Source organism: Barbus barbus, assembly GCF_936440315.1.
Source record: "Barbus barbus genome assembly, chromosome: 13".
Classification (NCBI taxonomy): Eukaryota; Metazoa; Chordata; class Actinopteri; order Cypriniformes; family Cyprinidae; genus Barbus; species Barbus barbus.
Genome location: NC_136741.1, coordinates 26,569,682 through 26,589,963, shown reverse-complemented (window position 1 = coordinate 26,589,963; position 20,282 = coordinate 26,569,682). Strand labels below are relative to the sequence as shown.

At 37.7% G+C, this 20,282-nt stretch overlaps 1 protein-coding gene across 1 annotated transcript in view; it reads left to right on the top strand.

Annotated features, from left to right (window-relative positions):
• LOC306878758 (membrane-associated guanylate kinase, WW and PDZ domain-containing protein 3-like) overlaps window positions 1-20,282 on the top strand; it is a gene marked incomplete at both ends in the record, with an annotated part of 124,572 nt that overhangs the window by 77,181 nt on the left and 27,109 nt on the right. Inside the window, 2 exons of the mRNA XM_079431275.1 lie at window positions 4,964-5,080; window positions 17,014-17,133. Coding sequence (XP_079287401.1) covers window positions 4,964-5,080; window positions 17,014-17,133 — 237 coding nt within the window. The remainder of the gene's footprint in view (window positions 1-4,963; window positions 5,081-17,013; window positions 17,134-20,282) is intronic.

Sequence of the window (20,282 nt, the reverse complement as noted above, 5' to 3'; positions counted from 1 at the left end):
TTATGCATGATGCTCATTAAATATATTGTGTTTAATAATTGACCATAACATTATAATTATTATCGTACACTAAAAAAATGTATGCTTAGAAATTGCTGGTATTTCACAATTTATTTCACTATTAATTCCAAAAAAAAAAAAGGCAGTAACACATTAAATGAAACATTTTGAAGTAGAATGACTGGAAATAGTATTTTTCGTGTAATCTTTGATTTATTTACTGTGAAAAATATTTTTAATGAATTTTAATGTTTAAAATTTTTTTTAGCTTTGCATGCTCTATTTTCATGCATTATTGTTAAAACATATTTCAGACTGCAATTTATGATGAAATTCAAGTATGTCCTTCTCTCTCAATATGCCTACAAGATATGCTATATTGAATATTAGAAAAATGCTAAATGTTTAAAGAGAATCATACAAGTTAAATTGAGGGTAACTCTATTGCCCCCTACTGAGGTTTATTACCACCAGAGCAAGAACACAAAAAATAATTTTTCTGTTAACAACATTTGTATTTTAATGGAAACTATGCAAATTATGGTACATTTTTATAAGAGTGATCCTCAGCAGTAGTAAATGGAGACTTCCTCTCTTGTGGTAAAACAAAGAGCAAAAAATGATAAATCCCCAGTGTCTTCTGTTTGTTATGTGTTTGTTTTATTTTTATTTTTTTTGTATGTCCTTGCCATGGTTTGTGAGCACTCTGACAGGAGGGAATCTGGGGAGGATTATAAAGCTGCTCTGCCATTTCTGACACGTAGGAAAGGAAATAAAGAAGGACAGAGATAAGAAAAAGGAGAAAACCAAAGGGAAAAATGTCAACGTTAAAAGGGTTATAAAAAATAAAATAAAAGCAAGGCAGATGAGGAATGACCAAAGATATTGACAATTGAAAATGGGAAATAAAGAGAGTGGCACAGTGATAATGTTCTCTAAAACCTCTGGTCTTCCCCCTAACAAATTCTCTGTCTTCCCTTGACAGGATTATTATATTATTACCTCATTTTATTGGTGGAAGAAGAAGGTAGGCGACGCAAAGGGAGAGAGAGTGTCAGATAGAGAGCATCTGTCTTATAGCCTCAGACGGCTCTGCCTCAGAACTCAGAATCCAAGAAGTTAAGCTGAAAATGATGAAGAGAGTCTAGACCTTTGTCCTGTTGAGTCCAGAAAGAGACAGAGCGCTAAAGAGACCGTAGAAGTCCCCTTCTTGAGGTCCACAAATTACAGCCTATTTGGTGTTTAATACAGATTCTATATGAATAAACACCAAAAATACATACAGCGCAGTCCAAAGTCTCAGATCACTTTGGAATTTTTTGCATGTTCCTAATTTAATTCAGTTGTTTTTTTTAATACTTTAGTATTTTCTTTTTTTTTTAACAGAAAAAAATTGCATATATAAAAATATTTTTTGTTAAATAGAAAAACATTGAAAACACACATCTTTATTAATTAATTATCTTAATTATTTTCTTATTTATTTGTAAGTGTTTTATTTTTAATTTAATTTTATTATTATTAATAATAATAATAATAATATAATTATTATGATTATTCATTTGTAACATTGTAATTTTACAAAGTGTTTTATTTTTATGATTATTTTATTTTTGTAAGTGTTTTACGAGTATCGTTTTATTTAATTTCATTTTTTTGTCATTGGTATGTAAAAATATGGGACCTGTTCATTTAATCTTGTAGTTTAAATGCAGAGTAGACACTATATTTTACCCAATGCGAATGAAAACTAGGCTGAGATATAACTTATATTGTGTACAATGGGTTGCGCTGTTTGTACCTCTTATTGATTGTTAAATCGATAAAACATTGAAAATACGTCTTTCTGAAAAATTCTCAGGAACAATTGGGTTGTGAAAATAAGATATGACCTAAAACAGCACAACTTTTCTCTCACAGTCTCATTTTCATTCACATCAAATTAAATATGCTGTCCTCTCTGAGTAATATTCACTGAAGACAGTGTTCAATAGAGATGAAGTGCCTTTTATCAGAATCAGAATTAGCTTTATTGCCAGGACGAGGAATTTGTTTTAGTGACAGTAGCTCCACAGTGCAACAGAATGACAGCGACAGGACAGGACACAGATAAAAAAAATAATAATATACAAATATACAAAATAGACAATGTGCAAAATAGCACAAACACAATATACAAAATAGACAGTTTAGTATGTTTTATTTTATTTCATTTTAAATTAAATTTTTTCCTTAAGTTTTTGTTTTTGTAATAGTTTTATTTTGTGTGTGTGTGTGTTTTTGTGTAACATACCTTACATTTGTAAACAAGAATCAACACATGAATATGCTTTTATTTTATTTTTATTATTTCTGTAATGTAAATATTTGTTTATTTTTAAATGTTTTGTAATTTTGTTATTTTTGTAAATGTATTTTTTTTTTTTAAGTTTTACTTTTATTTATTTTATCAAATCAAATCAAATCAAATCATCAAATCAATCTGACCCATCCATCTCAGGTAAAATATGTCCATAATCAAATCTAATTAAGGAATAGCATAGTGTTCTCTTCGTTCCCTAAAGCAACAGTATCTATAGCATTCTAGGGTGAAGCATTGCTACGTCCATGCGTAAAAACAGCATTCATCTCCCAGTCACGTTAAGTCATCAAGCCATTAAAACGCTGCTGATATCTGCTTCTCATGTCAACACTTTGATAATTCCTGTTTTATCCCTGTCAAAATAAATTAGAATGATGTGATATTTCAGCTTTTCATGGCTGGTAAATCCTGCTTCCTAATCCTACTGACGGGGACACCTGCTTTTCCGCCCAAAGGTTATGACACATAACGGGTCACGCTGTGTTTATGAGGAGATTATGATGCTTTATTAGGACTGGCAGCAGGCACAGGGGTGAAGACGGGAGGTTATGGGCGAGGGCTTTAATGGTTTGTGGCGTCTGTTTGCACACGTTCACACTTTCTTCTTAAAGGCGTCATATTATACATTTTTATCTTTTTTTTTGTTTGTTCATTCATAGTCCAAGAATAAACAAGAGTAAACAAGAATCAACACATATGAACAAGTCTACATTAAGCATATTTAATTTTAATTTTGTATTTAATTTTATTTTATTTTTGTAAGTGTTTTGTGTTGTTTTGTAATTATTTGTGTTTTATTTTGTTAAATGTTATATTTTTGTAAGTGTTTTGTGTTATTTTGTAATTATTTGTGTTTTATGTTGGTAAATGTTATATTTTTGTAAGTGATGCAAAAAATATGTTCATTAAAAAAGATCAGACTCAAAAGAGCAATCTGTTCACTAATCTGACAATAATTAAAAAGACTGAACGTTATTGTCAAAGATTTATAAACTAATCTGCATGGAAATGTGTCATATGAATGGTAAATCCAGATTGAAATAATCTGTGACATTAAGAATAAATCACAAATCTTTATTAAATTAAATTTACAAATGAAAATGAACTTCTTTTTTTAATATTGAGATCATTCAGAAGGATATGTTTTGTGAATGGGGGTTCTGGCATTATCAATGATTATATAATGAGTTGGTTTTTAAATTTATAGCATATTTTGATAAACTTTTTAGGTTACACTTTATTTCGATAGTCCACTTTAGACATTCTACTAACTATAAGTAACTTTGTAACTACGTGTCAACTACATGTCAACTAATTCTCATTCATTTGCAACTACATGTCTACTAACTCTCAGTAGGGTAGGTTTAGGGTTAGTAGAATAAATTGACATATACTTGCAAAGTTTCTTATAGTCAGTATGTTGTTTGTTGTGGACCCATCAAAATAAAGTGCTAGAAGATATTAAACAGACAGTCTATTAATACTCTAATGACTGCTAGTTGACATGTAGTTGCAAAGTTACTTACTGTTAGTAGAATGTCTAAAGTGGACTATCGAAAATAAAGTGTTACCACTTTTTATTTTCTTCTATTAAATAAAGATCAAAGAAAATGTGATATCTCATATGACCCCTTTAATAGCATTTGTTCTCCTCCCTCGAGTTGTGTTGTTGGACTCTTTTCTCTCTCTCTCTCTCTGTTTCCCTTCATTTTCTCATCCACCCTCAGTCTGTATCAGCAAACATCCTCCGTCTTCTTCAGCAGAGCAACTTCCCCCAACTCTCTGTGAACTCTCCCAGAGTTGCATCTTTGGAGTTTGGCAGAAAGAGGGAAAGTGAGGCTTTTAAAAGTTCTGTGTGGAGGATTTTCATTAGGTTTCACTTTTCACAGTTGCTTTCGACACTGTGTCAGCTTGTTTGTGAAGTCTTTTCTGAGTTAGCAAAGCTTATAAGAGACTAACGCCGTGTTGTTTTGTGCAGCTGGCTCTCACACTGAGTGTGCGCGTGTATATGTGCAGAGTAAGATGTCACTCTAGTCCTAGAAAATGAAAAACAATTGGGCACTAATAGACAGTATTTTCATACAGTGAAAGTACCCTCAGGAAAGCAGTATCACGTATGGCATGTCTTTATTTTTTTTCCTAGCCATAGAGTAAACTGAACTTTTGCTTCTATTTGAATTCAATAATTTGACATAATGCATAAGTTTTGTTTTATGCTTAGATTTTTCTTTCCTGTAATTTTTCTTCTGTTTCTCCTAAGGTTTCACAAAAGAGCTTAACAATGTGTTTTATCAACTTTTTGATCAAATGAACAGAGCTATACCTTTCATATTCATTGTATAGCTCTATACTCTTACCATATGTCAACAATTGTCTAATTTTTAGACACAATCATGTGATTTTCTTTCTCAGACGTTTTATGCTTTAAATGGGCTAAGAACCCATTAAGTCTCATTATATTATGAAAGAGCAACCTCAGAGCAATAACGTATCCCTTCTGGGAGTTAGTCTACATTATAATGCCACGACTACCTACTTCTGTTTCCATAACCTTTGAAAGGTTTTCTAAATTTCTGTTTGCCTCTCTCTCTCTCTTTGCAGGTAAAGTGCTGAACGCTGATTTGAGGCATTATCTTAGTCTGCAGTTCCAGAAAGGATCAATCGACCACAAACTGCAGCAAGTGATTCGAGACAACCTGTACCTGCGCACCATTCCATGTAAGACACACACACACACACACACACACACACGTTTGTGGTTTATGGGGACACTCCATAGGCGTAATGGTTTTTATACTGAACAAACTGTGTGCTATTGCCCTACACCAACCCTACACCTAAACTTAGCCCTCACAGGAGACTTTGTGCATTTTTAGATTTTCAAAAAAACACCATTTAGTATGTTTTTTTTTTTTAAGCCTTTTGAATAAATAAGCTTTCCATTGATGTATGGTTTGTTATATATATTTGGCTGAGATACAACTATTTGAAAATCCGGAATCTGAGGGTGCAAAAAAATCAAAATATTGAGAAAATCACCTTTAAAGTTGTCCAAATGAAGTTCTTAGCCATGCATATTACTAATCAAAAATGAAGTTTTGATATATTTACAGTAAGAAGTTTACAAAATATCTTCATGGAACATGATCTCTACTTAATATCTTAATGATGTTTGGCGTAAAAGAAAAATCGATAATTTTGACCTATATAATGTATTTTTGGCTATTGCTACAAATATACCCCAGCGACTTAAGAATGGTTTTGTGGTCCAGGGTCACATATGTCCTCTCTGTCTTTTTCTGGCAGTCTGGTTATCTCATCTTACCTCTCAGTCTTTTTCCATTTGGTGTTCAGAGTGAATTCTTTGGCCATTTCTCACACTGGTGTGTCTGTTGGTGTAACTGAGGAGACAGAGCCTCTCCTCAGGCAAAATCTCTCGTGTTGGTCTGGCCCTCTGCAGCACACCGCCAGCTCTCCTTTGTGATGCGCCGCATGAGATACTGTTTCTCTTTGAGAGTTGTGGAGTGGCTTTCTGAGAGCATGTATCTTCTCCAAGCAATAGCGCACTGCTCATTAGTTTCTCATTCAGCTAGTTCGTTATTCCCTATTTAGTCTAATTTGATAAGTGACAGTGACAAATGTGTCATGAAACACTCTGTGGGGCAAATTTACTACAAAACGTTAGTACGTGGCATTTTACCGCAAAATAAATCTGCGTCTTTCTTGCATGCTACCTGCAGCATAATCTGTTTACTTGTTTCATAAAATCATTTCAGTCTGTGTTTTAGGAAAAACATACCCTCCTAAGCAATTGTAACTTGTTATAGAATGCACCAAACCTGAAAGATTTAATTGTTATACAAATTCATTTTAATGCAAGTTGTGGCAAAACCAAAATTAACCTGAAAATCTAAAAGAAACCCCCTGAAAAATCATAATCAGAATGAGCTTTATTGGCCAGGTATGTTTACACATACGAGGAATTTGTTTTAGTGACAGAAGCTCTACAGTGCAACAGAAAGACAGCAACAGGACAGGAAGAAACTGTTTCTGTGTCTGGTCGTTCTGGTGCTCAGAGCTCTGTAGCGTCGACCAGACGGTAACAGTTCAAAGAGGGAGTGTGCTGGATGTGAGGGGTCCAGAGTGATTTTACCAGCCCTTTTGCTCACTCTGGATAAGTACAGTTCTTGGAGACTGGGGAGGGTTGTACCAATGATTCGCTCAGCAGTCCGGACTACCCTCCGTAGTCTTCTGAGGTCAGATTTGGTAGCTGAGCTGAACCAGACAGTTATTGAAGTGCAGAGGATGGATTCAATGATGGCGGAGTAGAACTGTTTCAGCAGCTCCTGTGGCAGATTGAACTTCCTCAGCTGGCGAAGGAAGTACAACCTCTGCTGGGCCTTTTTCACAATAGAGTCAATGTGATTGTTCCACTTCAGGTCCTGAGAAATTGTGGTGCCCAGGAATCTGAATGACTCCACTGTTGTTACAGTGCTGTTCATGATGGTGAGTGGGGGGAGTGCAGGGGGGTTTCTCCTGAATGAAAAATTAAACATTTGATAATCGATTATGATAGAACAAAACACTGTGAAATATTATTACAATGTAACTTTTTTTTTTATTTGAATATATTTTTAAAAAGTAATTTATTCCTGTGATTGCAAAGCTGAGTTTTAGCATCATTACTCCAGTCTTCAGTGTCACATGATCCTTCAGAAATCATTATAATATGCTGACTTACTGCTCAAGAAACATTTCTTATTATTATCCATGTTGAAAACAGTTGTGCTGCTTCATATTTTTGTGAAAACCGTGATGCATTTTTTGAGAATTCTTTGATGAATAGAAACTTCAAAAGAACAGTGTTTATTAAAAATGTCACTTTTGATCAATTTAATGCGTCTTTCCTGAAGTCTTACTGACTGCAAACATTTGAATAGTAGTATTATGCTAGAAAATACAGTATATAATGAGATATAGCTTATGCTTTGGAATGTATAGTAACTGTTTTCCTAAATTAATATTCTGCAATGTTTTTTGCAAAACAATAGAAGTCCGCCATACTGTTTCTTGCTCTTTGTAGCTCCTGTCACTCTGAATATCCTTCTGAAGTATTTCAGCGTTAGGAATGAGCAGCTAAAATTTATTTTTAACAATCCATGATCATCACGCTCATCACCAGTTTGCACGGTGCATTTCAGCGCCAATTGTTTTGTGAACCTGTCAAAATCAAATACTATTGCAAAGAGGCTGTTATTGAAGGCAGCCTGGGGCGGTGCAAACTGTGTTAGACTTGACAGCAAACATGCAGCTCTCGAGTAAAAGTGCAGCAAAGTGCCGTTACTTGTGTCACGTGTGCAGAGGGTGTTTAGTGAAAGTGACGTGACATACAGCCAAGTATGGTGACCCATACTCGGAATTCGTGCTCTGCATTTAACCCATCCAAAGTGCACACACACAGCAGTGAACACACACACACCGTGAACATACACCCGGAGCAGTGGGCGTTTATGTAGACTTCTTAAAGGTACAGCGACAAAAAAATGACCTGTCATTTGTAAAGGTGAAAGATAAGGTTATAAAAATTATAAATGATAAAAAAGGTTATAAAAAAGAAAGATTGATATTATAAAGTGGACTTGAGAGAAAGTGACCCAAACTTGAAATACAGCCAGCGGAGGCTGTTTAGCTGTGCATTTTATCGCTGGCAATAAATGTTAGACATAAGCTTTTATTTCCCAGCTGTCGAACAGTCTAAAAATAAACTTTTTGATTAACACATTTCTGTTTTATTTCTGAATTTGTTGAAGTTTAAAAGAAGAATTAATTATGAATAATTCCCCCCCCAAAAATGAAGAATTACTCTTTGATGTTTATGGAAAATTAGCAGGCTTGAGCCAATCCAAATTAAAATAAAATGACACAGAATTTCCACTGGATGCCAATTTAAGCATCCTCTTCTATTGTCCTTAGGTTACTCTGTTCTTGGCCTAGTTACTCCCTTTTTTTCTCTTTACCTTATTCAGTAAGTTATGAGAAGAGCCTGAAACGGCAGGGTATAGGAAAAAGAATTGGAAGAAGAGAGAGCCTCCGGTGTTTGCAAGCACAAAGCTGCTTTATGGAGCTATTAACAAAAGGAGAGGAGAGGAATAAAGAGCAGCCTAAGGTGCCACTCATATCCCTTCTCCACCAGAATGCAGCCGGATGCAGGTGCTCGCCCGGGGGATCGGCGGACCTCATGTAGCACCGGCCTGTGATTAAACTGACTTCAGAGGCCGACTAAGATGTAACTGGCTGTTATTACGTAACCTGCTCACAACCTGCTGCATCACAGTCTTTGTTTACAAGTCTTTTGGGTGCAGTTTACGCTGCGTCAGAGAGCTGTGAATGCATTAGTTTCTACTGAGACGGTTTGTCGCAAAAAATTAAAGCGTTTGCGGAAGAGGTGTTGCATTTTGCGAAAGAAAGTCTGGGATAGTTTAACATACTGTGATAGAGGCGTTCGTAGAACAATGAGTATTTAAGACAAATGTACTCTGATCGTTCACTTGCGATTTCTAATATTTTGGCTTAGATTTAAATGTAATATTATAAAGTTTTACATATTAAATGTATACTATAAGGTTTTTATTTTTTAACTTCATTTGAAAAGTTAAAAATTGCTAAGATTTTTTAAACATTTTAAAAAAAGAATCTTTTATGCTCACTGAGGCTACATTTATTTGATTTAAAATATAGTAAAACAGTAATATTGAAAATGGATTTTCTGTAATATATTTTAAAATATAATTTATTCCCGTGATGGCAAAACTGAATTTTCAGAAATCATTCTGATATGGCGATTTACTGCTTTAAAAAAATTCTTATTATTATCAATGTTAAAAATGGATGTTGCTTAATATTTTAATGTGGATTTTTTAAAAATTGTTTGATTGATTAGAAAGTTCAAAAGAACAACATTTATTTGAGAGAGAAATCCTTTGTAACATTTATAAATGTCTTTTCTGTCAGTTTTGATCAGTTTCATGAGTCTCAAAATATGTAAAAATATTATTGTATTATTTTTAGTGCTGTCAAATAATTAATTGCGATTATTCGCATCCAAAATAAAAGTTTTTGTTTACATAATATATGTATGTTTACTGTGTATATTTATTATGTATAAATACACACACAAACAGTATATATTTTGAACATGTATATAGATTTATATATTCATATTCTTATATTTTATATTATATATAAATATATTTAATATATAAACATTACATTTTTCTTAAATATATACATGCACGTGTTTGTATTTATATATACATAATAAATATGCACAGTAAACACATATATTATTTACACAAAAACCTTTATTTTGGATGCGATTAATCATTTGACAGCACTAATTATTTTATTAAAATAAAACTCAAAACAATTAACTCAATTTACATTTGATATTTGCAAATAGTTTTCTTTCACATGGACAAGGAAAATAATGTGGCTGGAAAAGGAGCATCTCTTCTTTCATTCTCCTCCATTCTTTATCCTTATTTTATGGATCTGGAACAAGTTAACCCATTTTAACCTTGCCAGTGGATATTCACATATCTGTAACCAGTGCCCTTGTTCCGGTTCCCTCTTCTTGTGGCATTTAAACAGTTGCTCTCCCAGGAAAATGTAAAGTTTTTAATATTATTTGCTCTTAAGTTAGAGTCAAGTCTCCGCAGACACTTGACTCTGGCATTTCAGTTTGCTGGGTCTAATGTAAATGTCCTTCAAATGACAGTAGAGCCTGGTGGCATTTCCTAGCACACACACGAACAGAGCCGAGAAATGTCATCTTTTATTTTTGGCCTTTTATTCGCAAGAAATGCCACCCTCGGATGTCTTTTGAGGATTTTGCTGCTAAACAACCCACCTCTGAAATTAGGTCCAAACGTGTACAGTTTATATTTGATATTTTTTGAGCAAACACACTCACGCAGGCTTAAACACACAGAATTTGCATTTTTATCTTGGTTTAGAGGTGAAAAAGCAGACATCCATTAATAGTTCATCCCAAAATGGAAATACTGTCATCATGTTCAAATCCATATGACTGTTTTTCTTCTGCTGAACACAACAAAGATACTTTTTTAGCATGCATTTAGAAGATTCTTTTGTCCAAAGCGACTAACTTGGCATTCACATGCACATTTAATCAGTTAATTTTTATTGGTTTTATATTTTAGTCATTTGTAAAGGTCAAAGACAAGGATGTAAAAAAAGAAAGTTTGACTGATATTATGAGTAGACTTGAGAGAAAGTGACCCATTTAAACAACTTGAAATACAGCCAGCAGAAGCTGTTTAGCTGTGCATTTTATTGCTGGCAATAAATGTAGACATCAGCTTTTATTTCCCAGCTGTCGAACAGTCTAAAAATAAACTTTTTGATTAAAATGTTTTGTTTTATTTCTGAATTATTTGAAGTTTAAAAGAATTATGAATAATTCCCCTGTAATAATGAAAAATTACTTTTTGATGTTCATGAAAAACTATACCCTTTTATACCCTTTTTGAAGTTTTAGTCAGTCCCAGATCACGATATGCTTTTAGAACAGCTTGAACATTCTGCAAAATATCTGCTTCTCATTCAGGAACTCGAGCTGCGTCTGCAAACGCTAGGGGAACGCCTTCAGCGATACCATGCTCTGAATCATGTGTGTAATCAGTCCAATCGATGGGTGAGATGTCACAGGCGGGTGACGTAACGACCAGGAAGCTTAAAAGCACGTGAGGTGCAACCGGCGTTAGCTTTCTGTCATTCACCAAAGCTCTCTGTGTGTGTCAGTCACGATCTATGTTCTGTGAGTCTTATTTACAGTTGTTTGTCAAGTTACAAGTCCAGCAACATATAAAGCTCCATTATGTCTAAAGCCTAGGCAAAGACAAAATATAAGGGCAAAAGTAGATCACGTTACAGATTGTGTGTTCCTCCCTGCCCACGCTGCTTCGGAGCAAAGCACGGAGAGTCGACTCTCGAGGGGGCTGACTGCCCACATTGTGTGTGGCTTCCACTGCGTACGCTTTGTTCCCCGAAGGCTCTCTTTGAGGAGGGAGCCTTCACCAGCGTTCCAGATGGATCAGGTGGTGGGATTGAAGACGGGCGAGCCCCTATCTTCTTCCTTTCCCATCAGATCCAGCACCCGCTCTCTGGGATCGGAAGCCCACCCCACGGTTTCTTTCCCTCGGAACGAGGGCTCGACGCTGCGCCTGTCTTCCTCCGAGGAAGTGGACGTGGAAGACGTCGATGAGCTTTCGTAAAGAACAGTTGTACAAGCATATTGTTTGCACAAGCATATTGTGAACGAATATCATTATGAGCAACATGTCTGGGGAGCGGAGCTCGCGCAGTCAGCTCTCGAGAACAGGAGGGAGAGGGGCTGATTGTGCTTTACCCCGCTGCAATACGTTCCGCTCCCGCTGGGCACGCTCCGATGAGTGTGTCCGTGCATGTGATCTCGCGGTTCCGGTCCCGCTGCTGCTGAGGCACGGCGGCGATTGAGATTGTGGGGATCGCACATGGATCTGGCGGACAGGTTGGAGACGGACTCGCCCTATCTCCACCTGCATTCCACAGATCTAGCGTTCTCTCTGGGTTCGGAAGCCCACGCTGCGGTTCTTCCCACTTTGAGTGAGAGCGTGCTGCTGCAGCTATCTTTCTCTGAGGAGATTGATATTGTTTTATATCTGAGTGGCTCGCATGTTGCTGAGGCAACGCGTGCAATACGGTCATTCTTAGTTCTTTATATGAATATTTTCACATCAGACCATGTTTACTTGTCTGGTTGTTTGGCTGTATTTAACTTTGAGGAATTTGATGTATTTCATCTGACTATGAGAAGTTATATATATATATATATATATATATATATATATATATATATATAGAGTGGTGTGAAAGTGTGGGCCCCATTCCTGATTTATTATTTTTTTGCATGTTTGTCACACTTTAATGTTTCAGATCATCAAACAAATTTTAATATTAATCAAAGATAACAAAAGTAAACACTACATGCAGTTTTTGAATGAAATTGTTTATTATGAAAACAAATTCCAAACCCACATGGCCCTGTGTGAAAAAGTGCTTGCCCCCTAAACCTAATAACTGGTTTGGCCACCCTTAGCAGCAACAACTGCAATCAAGCATTTGCGATAACTTGCAATGAGTCTGTTACAGCGCTGTGGAGGAATTTTGGCCCACTCATCTTGGCAGAATTGTTGTAATTTAGCCACATTGGAGGGTTTTCGAGCATGAACCACCTTTTTAAGGTCATGCCACAGCATCTGAATAGGATTAAGTTCAGGACTTTGACTAGGCCACTCCAAAGTCTTCATTTTGTTTTTCTTCAGCCATTCAGAGGTGGATTTGCTGGTGTGCTTTGGATCATTGTCCTGCTGCAGAACCCAAGTTCGCTTCAGCTTGAGGTCACGAACAGATGGCCAGATATTGTCCTTCAGGATTTTTTGGTAGACAGCTGAATTCATGGTTCCATTTATCACAGCAAGTCTTCCAGGTCCTGAAGCAGCAAAACAGCCCCAGACCATCACACTACCACCACCATATTTGACTGCTGGTATGATGTTCTTTTTCTGAAATGCTGTGTTACTTTTACGCCAGATGTAATGGGACACACACCTTCCAGAAAGTTCAACTTTTGTCTCGTCAGTCCACAGAGTATTTTCCCAAAAGTCTTGGGGATCATCAAGATGTTTTCTGGCAAAACTGAGATGAGCCTTTATGTTCTTTTTGCTCAGCAGCGGTTTTTGTCTTGGAACTCTGCCATGCAGGCCATTTTTGCCCAGTCTCTTTCTTATGGTGGAGTCATGGACACTGACCTTAACTGAGGCAAGTGAGGCCTGCAGTTCTTTAGATGTTGTTTTGGGGTCTTTTGTGACCTCTTGGATGAGTCGTCGCTGCGCTTTTGGAGTAACACTCCTGGGAAGGAAGGTTCACCACTGTTCCATGTTTTCGCCATTTGTGGATAATGGCTCTCACTGTGGTTCGCTGGAGTCCCAAAGCTTTAGAAATGGCTTTATAACCTTTTCCAGACTGATAGATCTCAGTTACTTTCTTTCTCATTTGTTCCTGAATTTCTTATTATGTTTTAACGGGGGGGGGGGGGGGGGGGGGGGGCAAACACTTTTTCACACAGGGCCATGTGGGTTTGGATTTTGTTTTCCCTTCATAAAAAAAACCCCTTCATTTAAAAACTGCATGTTGTTTTTACTTGTGTTATCTTTGATTAATATTTAAATTTGTTTGATGATCTGAAACATTAAAGTGTGACAAACATGCAAAAAAATCAGGAAGGGGGCCAACACTTTTTCACACCACTGTATATATACACTGAACAAAATTATAAATGCAACACTTTTGTTTTTGCCCCCATTTTTCATGAGCTGAACTCAACAATCTAAGACTTTTTCTTAGTACACACAAGGCCTATTTCTCTCAAATATTGTTCACAATTCTGTCTAAATCGGTGTTAGTGAGCACTTCTCCTTTGCCAAGATAAACCATCCAGCTCACAGGTGTGGCATATCAAGATGCTGATTAGACAGCATGATTATTGCACAGGTGTGCCTTAGGCTGGCCACAATAAAAGACCACTCTAAAATGTGCAGTTTTATCACACAGCACAATGCCACAGATGTTACAAGTTTTGAGGGAGCTTGCAATTGGCATGCTGACTGCAGGAATGTCCACCAGAACTGCAGTTAGTCATCGTAACCGACTTGAGTGAGCAAATGCTCACATTCGATGGCGTCTGGCACTTTGGAGAGGTGTTCTCTTCACGGATGAATCCCGGTTTTCACTGCACAGAGCAGATGGCAGACAGCGTGTATGGTGTCGTGTGGGTGAGCGGTTTGCTGATGTCAACGTTGTGGATTGAGTGGCCCATGGTGGCGGTGGGGTTATGGTATGGGCAGGTGTATGTTATGGACAACGAACACAGGTGCATTTTATTGATGGCATTTTGAATGCACAGAGATACTGTGATGAGATCCTGAGGCCCATTGTTGTGCCATCCATCCACGACCATCACCTCATGTTGCAGCATGATAATGCACGGCCCTATGTTGCAAGGATCTGTACACAATTCCTGGAAGCTGAAAACATCCCAGTTCTTGCATGGCCAGCATACTCACTGGACATGTCACCCATTGAGCATGTTTGGGATGCTCTGGATCAGCGTGTTCCAATTCCTGCCAATATCCAGCAACTTCGCACAGCCATTGAAGAGACGTGGAGCAACATTCCACAGGCAACAATCAACAAGCTGATCAGATGTGTTGCACTGCGTGAGGCAAATGGTGGTCACACAAGATACTGACTGGTTTTCTGACCCCCCTGCACTCCTCCAATACAGTAAAACTGCACATTTTAGAGTGGCCTTTTATTGTGGCCAGCCCAAGGCACACCTGTGCAATAATCATGCTGTCTAATCAGCATCTTGATATGCCACACCTATGAGGTGAATGGATTATCTCGGAGAAGTGCTCACTAACACAGATTTAGACAGATTAGTGAACAATATTTGAGAGAAATAGGCCTTTTGTGTACATAGAAAAAGTCTTAGATCTTTGAGTTCAGCTCATGAAAAATTGGGGCAAAAACAAAGGTGTTGCGTTTATAATTTTGTTCAGTGTATATGTGTATATATATATATATATATATATATATATATATATATATATATATATATATATATATATATATATATATATATATATATATATGATATACAGGAGCCTCTTGGGATAATTTCTCAAGTGAGAGCATGATGTTTACCTCTCTTCCTCCGAGGTTGAGGTGGTCAGCAGGGGCTGCTGGGCGGGAGCAGCTCCAGTCGTGTTCCAGCTCCTCATTCAGGGAACGTCACTTCTCGTACTCCCCAGAATTCTGGGGAAGAGCTGTGTACACCGCATCACACGTTGCCCGTCTCTCCTCAGTGCCCTCAGGAGATCGGTCTGCCGACCCTGCCAGTTTTCCAGAGCGCAGCAGTCTCCATCGAGTGCTTTTCTCAGTCTCTTCCGCCCGGAAAGGTAGCAGAGCTGAGAGGCTCGCCACTCCTTCGGGGATCTCTAGAGCAGCTAGATCGGCTGTCTCCTGCCGGTCCTCTGCTTCAGGGCACTGAGCTAGCTGCTCTAAGTACACCAGAGACCAGTCTCGAGAGACTGGTTCCCTTAGTAGGTCACCTGGCGGTGTGGAAGCCCCTGCCAGGCGTGTCTCATTGGGTCCTTCCTGGGCAGACTCTGGTTCTATCAGTCTATCAAGTCTTCCTAGGAGATGACGTGGGTCTGAGGACCATCGTTTTCAATAGGAGACTTCAGAAGCAGTCCTGATGCCCATGGCCCAGGACTTTTGAGGGCAGGCCCCTCTGTGGAAGAACGGGGTACACCGCATTGCACGGTGCCTGTCTCTCCTCAGTGCCCTCAGGAGATCGGTCTGCCAACCCTGCCAGTGTTCCAGGGCGCAGCGGTCTTCTGTTCTCTTGCCATAGCTGTGCTTTTCCACACTAGGCATGGATTTGTCAGTCTGGCAGCGTGGACATCTCATTCCCCTAGCGTTTTCTGACGCAGCTCGAGTTCCTGAAGGGGTACGTCCCAGGTTACGTATGTAACCATGGTTCCCCGAGGGAACAATACGCTGCATCTCAGGGCCATACTTCCGGCATCCCTACTAGAGCTTACTTCATTCCTAGAAGCTAATACCGGTTGCACCTCATGTGCTTTTAAGCTTCCTGGTCGTTACGTCACCCACCCGTGACGTCTCACCCATCGATTGGACTGATTACACATATGATTCAGAGCTTGGTATCGCTGAAGGCATTCCCCTAGCATTTTCCAACGCAGCGTCTCGTTCCCTCGGGGAACCATGGTTACATACGTAACGTGGGACGTTTTGTGTTCAGCTGAATAAAGTCATACATGTTTGGTACAACATTAGGATGAGTGAATGTTGACAGGGCTGAGCAACCAAAGGGTGAAAATATGGTATATTTTAAAGAATATTTCACTGCAGACACGCAGTTTTCAAAAGTGGCGAATGCTTTAGAGACTGAATCTCATTTTATGCAGTCTGTGCACACTTTCCACCTCTGTGTTACCGACTCCCTTGTGAATGGAGCAATCTGTGACTACACTATGCTTGAATAACACTAAATAACACAAGATTTCTCTATGATATGATGTAATGTGTCCTTGTTCTACACCGTTTGACTAATAAGTACATCTCTCTGTGTGGTGTGTTTCCAAACCATTTTCACAGGAATTATGTTAAAGCATGTGCTTTTTTATCTTTTAAAGCCTCGCGAATGGCCAAAACCCCCCCCCCCCCTTATTTTGGCTATCTTTCCATATAATCCATCCAGATTCTCAGTTCCAGATTCAGAATCCAACTTTCCAAATCTCATCTATGGGAGATCAGTTCTATTTACAGTTTCGAATGGAGTGCACTTGTTTTAAAAGGAAATGCTGAAATGCAGCCTGGGAATCCAATTTAAATTTTGCTCAATCTGAGGCTGTGTTTAGACAGACACAAAGTTTGCAGTGAAGGGGATTGTGGGTGTAGGATATTCTCACTGTCTCTAATTGTATTTGTTTTACTGGAAGGTACCACCCGGCTGCCCAGAGATGGGGAGGTTCCAGGAGTGGACTATAATTTCATCAGTGTGGGGGATTTTCGCATCCTCGAAGAGAGTGGGTTGCTGCTGGAGAGTGGAACATATGATGGTATGAAACACTGTCTCTATACTGATATTCTTTATACAAACAGACATGAATGATATCTCAAATCATGTGACTTGTCGAGAAGAGGCGTGCTGTTTCTATTTATGGTTTTCACCTGGCAGGTGAAATTCACATCGAATGCAATGAAGCTTTTCGTTTTGAGACCATGAAATCCAAGTTTAACCGAAAACTTAAACTCTACTCTTATGCTGCCTGTAAAACACTGACATTTCTGGAAATGCACCTCTAGTGTTAAGATCTGATAGTCATGTTGTTTACTTGACTGAAGTAAACTCTGTCACCAGCACCTCGAAGCATTTATCTTGTCCAAAAAGAATTCCATGACAGTGCAGCCTCATAAATGAACTATGGATTTAGCCTCCAAATCTCACAGGCAGTGAACACAGGTTTACACCATGCAAACATGCTTTGCAGAGCTTGAGGTAAACCGCTGAGAAAGGACACATAAGGAAGACAAAAAATGACAGTCTTTCTGCAAATATTTTTCTGCAAAATATTTTTTTTTCTCAACAAACGTTCTATGAAAGGTGCTAAAAAGCAATACCTAGCTCCTTTTCATGCTAAGATACTATAATTAGACAGTAGTTTATTTTGTGTGTCTGTGTGTTTGTATACTGTATGTAAACTCTCAGAAAAAGGTACAAAAGCTGTACTGTTTACAGTAGGTACTTATATGTACACTTGAGGTTCAAATGTGTAACGTTAAGGTTCTAATATGCATCTTTTATGGGTAAATAAGGTACAAAGGTGTGTAGTTGTTTTTTTACTAACCATTTGTTCATTTTTTATAATATATAAATTGTTCATGATGTGTAAATGTGTAAACATATGTAAACATAAATTATTTACAAAATGTGTGTACGCGCACACACACACACACACACACACACACACACACACTTATGCGCATGTACTGACTTTTGAAGTTTGAGGTCAGTAGAAAAAAAATATTCTTTTATTTAGCAAGGAGGCATTCAATTGATCTTAAGTGACAGTGAATACATTTAGAATTATTTATATTTCAAATAAATTCTGTTCTTTTGATCTTTCTGTTCATCAAAGCATCCTTGAAAAGAAAGTATCACTCTTTCTACTTGAATATTAAGCAGCCCAACTGTTTTCAACATTGCTAATAATGATAAATGTTTCTTGAGCAGCAAATCAGCATATTAGCATGATTTCTGAAGGATCATTTGACACTGAAGACTGGAGTAATGATGCTGAAAGTTCAGCTTTGCATCACAGGAATAAATAATATTTTAAAATATATTCAAATAGAATGCAGTTTTTAAAATTGTAATAATATTTGACAATATTACCCTTTTTACTGTATTTTTGATCAAATAAATGCAGCCTTGGTGAGCACAAGAGACTCTTTCGAATGCTATATATAATTTTTTTTTCCAGATTATTAATGAATTCATTAATGAAGCACAAAAAAGCTTTGTGTGTTTATCCTCCCCTCTGAAGTCTGGTGGGTTTGGATGTCTCTGTCCTGAGAGACAGATAGCGTGCCAGGCGAGTGCATTCTCTGTGGCCCCATGTCGACAATGGGACCGGATTCATGCCAGGCAAAGCCTGCTGGGACAGGGAGCCATGCAAGTAGGAAATGCCCATATGTGCTCTGCTCGCAAAGAGGGAGACGTTCTGATCATAGGACATACACGCGTGCATGCTAACACACAGACGTACACAAATCCCAGCAAACTGTTCCTTAAAGGAATAGTTCACCATCGGGAAGGCACAATCCGGTTTAACTAAATATTTACTACAACGATATTACATTTTTATCCTTGATACAGCATTATATGATTTACAACATTTAATGTATCTGTGTGGTCATGCTTGAGCAATAGCAAACAGATGCTAGGCATTTCTGATTCCCCCATTCCAGTAGTGTGGATACATTTACAACCCTCAAGGCAGCTTTTAATGTAATCCTGTCTAAGCAAGCTTGGTTGAATTAAGAGTTGATCCTGATCAATAAAGATTTAGCGCTCGTTGAAAGCACACAGACATAAAGAATCTCAATGGGGGCGATCTGTAAACATGAATAGACTGTGGCACAATTCACTGTACTTACTACCTGTTGAGTCACATATCAACATCATTTTTAGACTAGTCCAGTGAATGGATAGAAGTCCTGTGCTCACTTGAAATAATTCTCACTGAATGACAGGTTAAAGAAAGATAATCTTTGATTCTGTAAATAGTAAATACATAATAAAGATACAGTATTTATTATGTAGGATAATGAAAAGTCTATAGGGCTGTTAAGTTGTTTGAATTGTGACATAAGTTATAGATGGGGGAAAAATCTAGACACATTTAAAATAAGAATAAGAATAAGAAAATACCAAATTAAAATAAAAAATAAACATGCCCCTCTGAGGTCCGACGCTAAAGTGCCCTTTTGGTCCGGTAACCCAGGTCTGCGATTTCTGCCGAGGGTAGGGGTGTGCGATATGAAGATTTTTGATCGTGGACGATAAAAATGTCTCCATCAACTCATATCTGCTTTTGAAGAGATAGCGTAGTATCGTGCAACAGCGTACATTCTATCAGCTGCAGTTCTGGCGCCGCCGTATCAATATACTGTACAACGCCACATACATTCACTTCAGTGTTAACTCAGCGGTAGAGTTACACTCACGGGACACTGCACTTATTTAAAATCACAAAAGTACATTATCTGCATCTGCTTTAAAGCCTTACTGGTTAAACATTTCATTCGTGTGCTGTTCTGACGAGTGCCTTTTCTGAGCAAATACACCCAAAGCGCGCTAAGTAAAAAGCCCGTCAAACAGCGCCTGATTAATGAACTAAGTTATGTTTAGTGCTAATACTGTCAAAACACACAAGGTTTATGTATAGACTCAGTTGGTTATGTCTAAAATGAAAGTAAACACCTGAGAGAAACGGATGCGTGCCAGTAGGCTAAACATGCTGCCGACTGTAATTAAAGGGATAGTTCACCATAAAATTAAATTTCTGTCATTATTTTTTCCCTCACATGTTGTCCCAAACCTGTATTAATTTATTTCTTGTGCTGAACACAAAAGAAGATATTTTGAAGAATCTGGGTAACCAAACAGTTGCTGGTCCACCTTGACTTTAACAGTAGGAGAAAA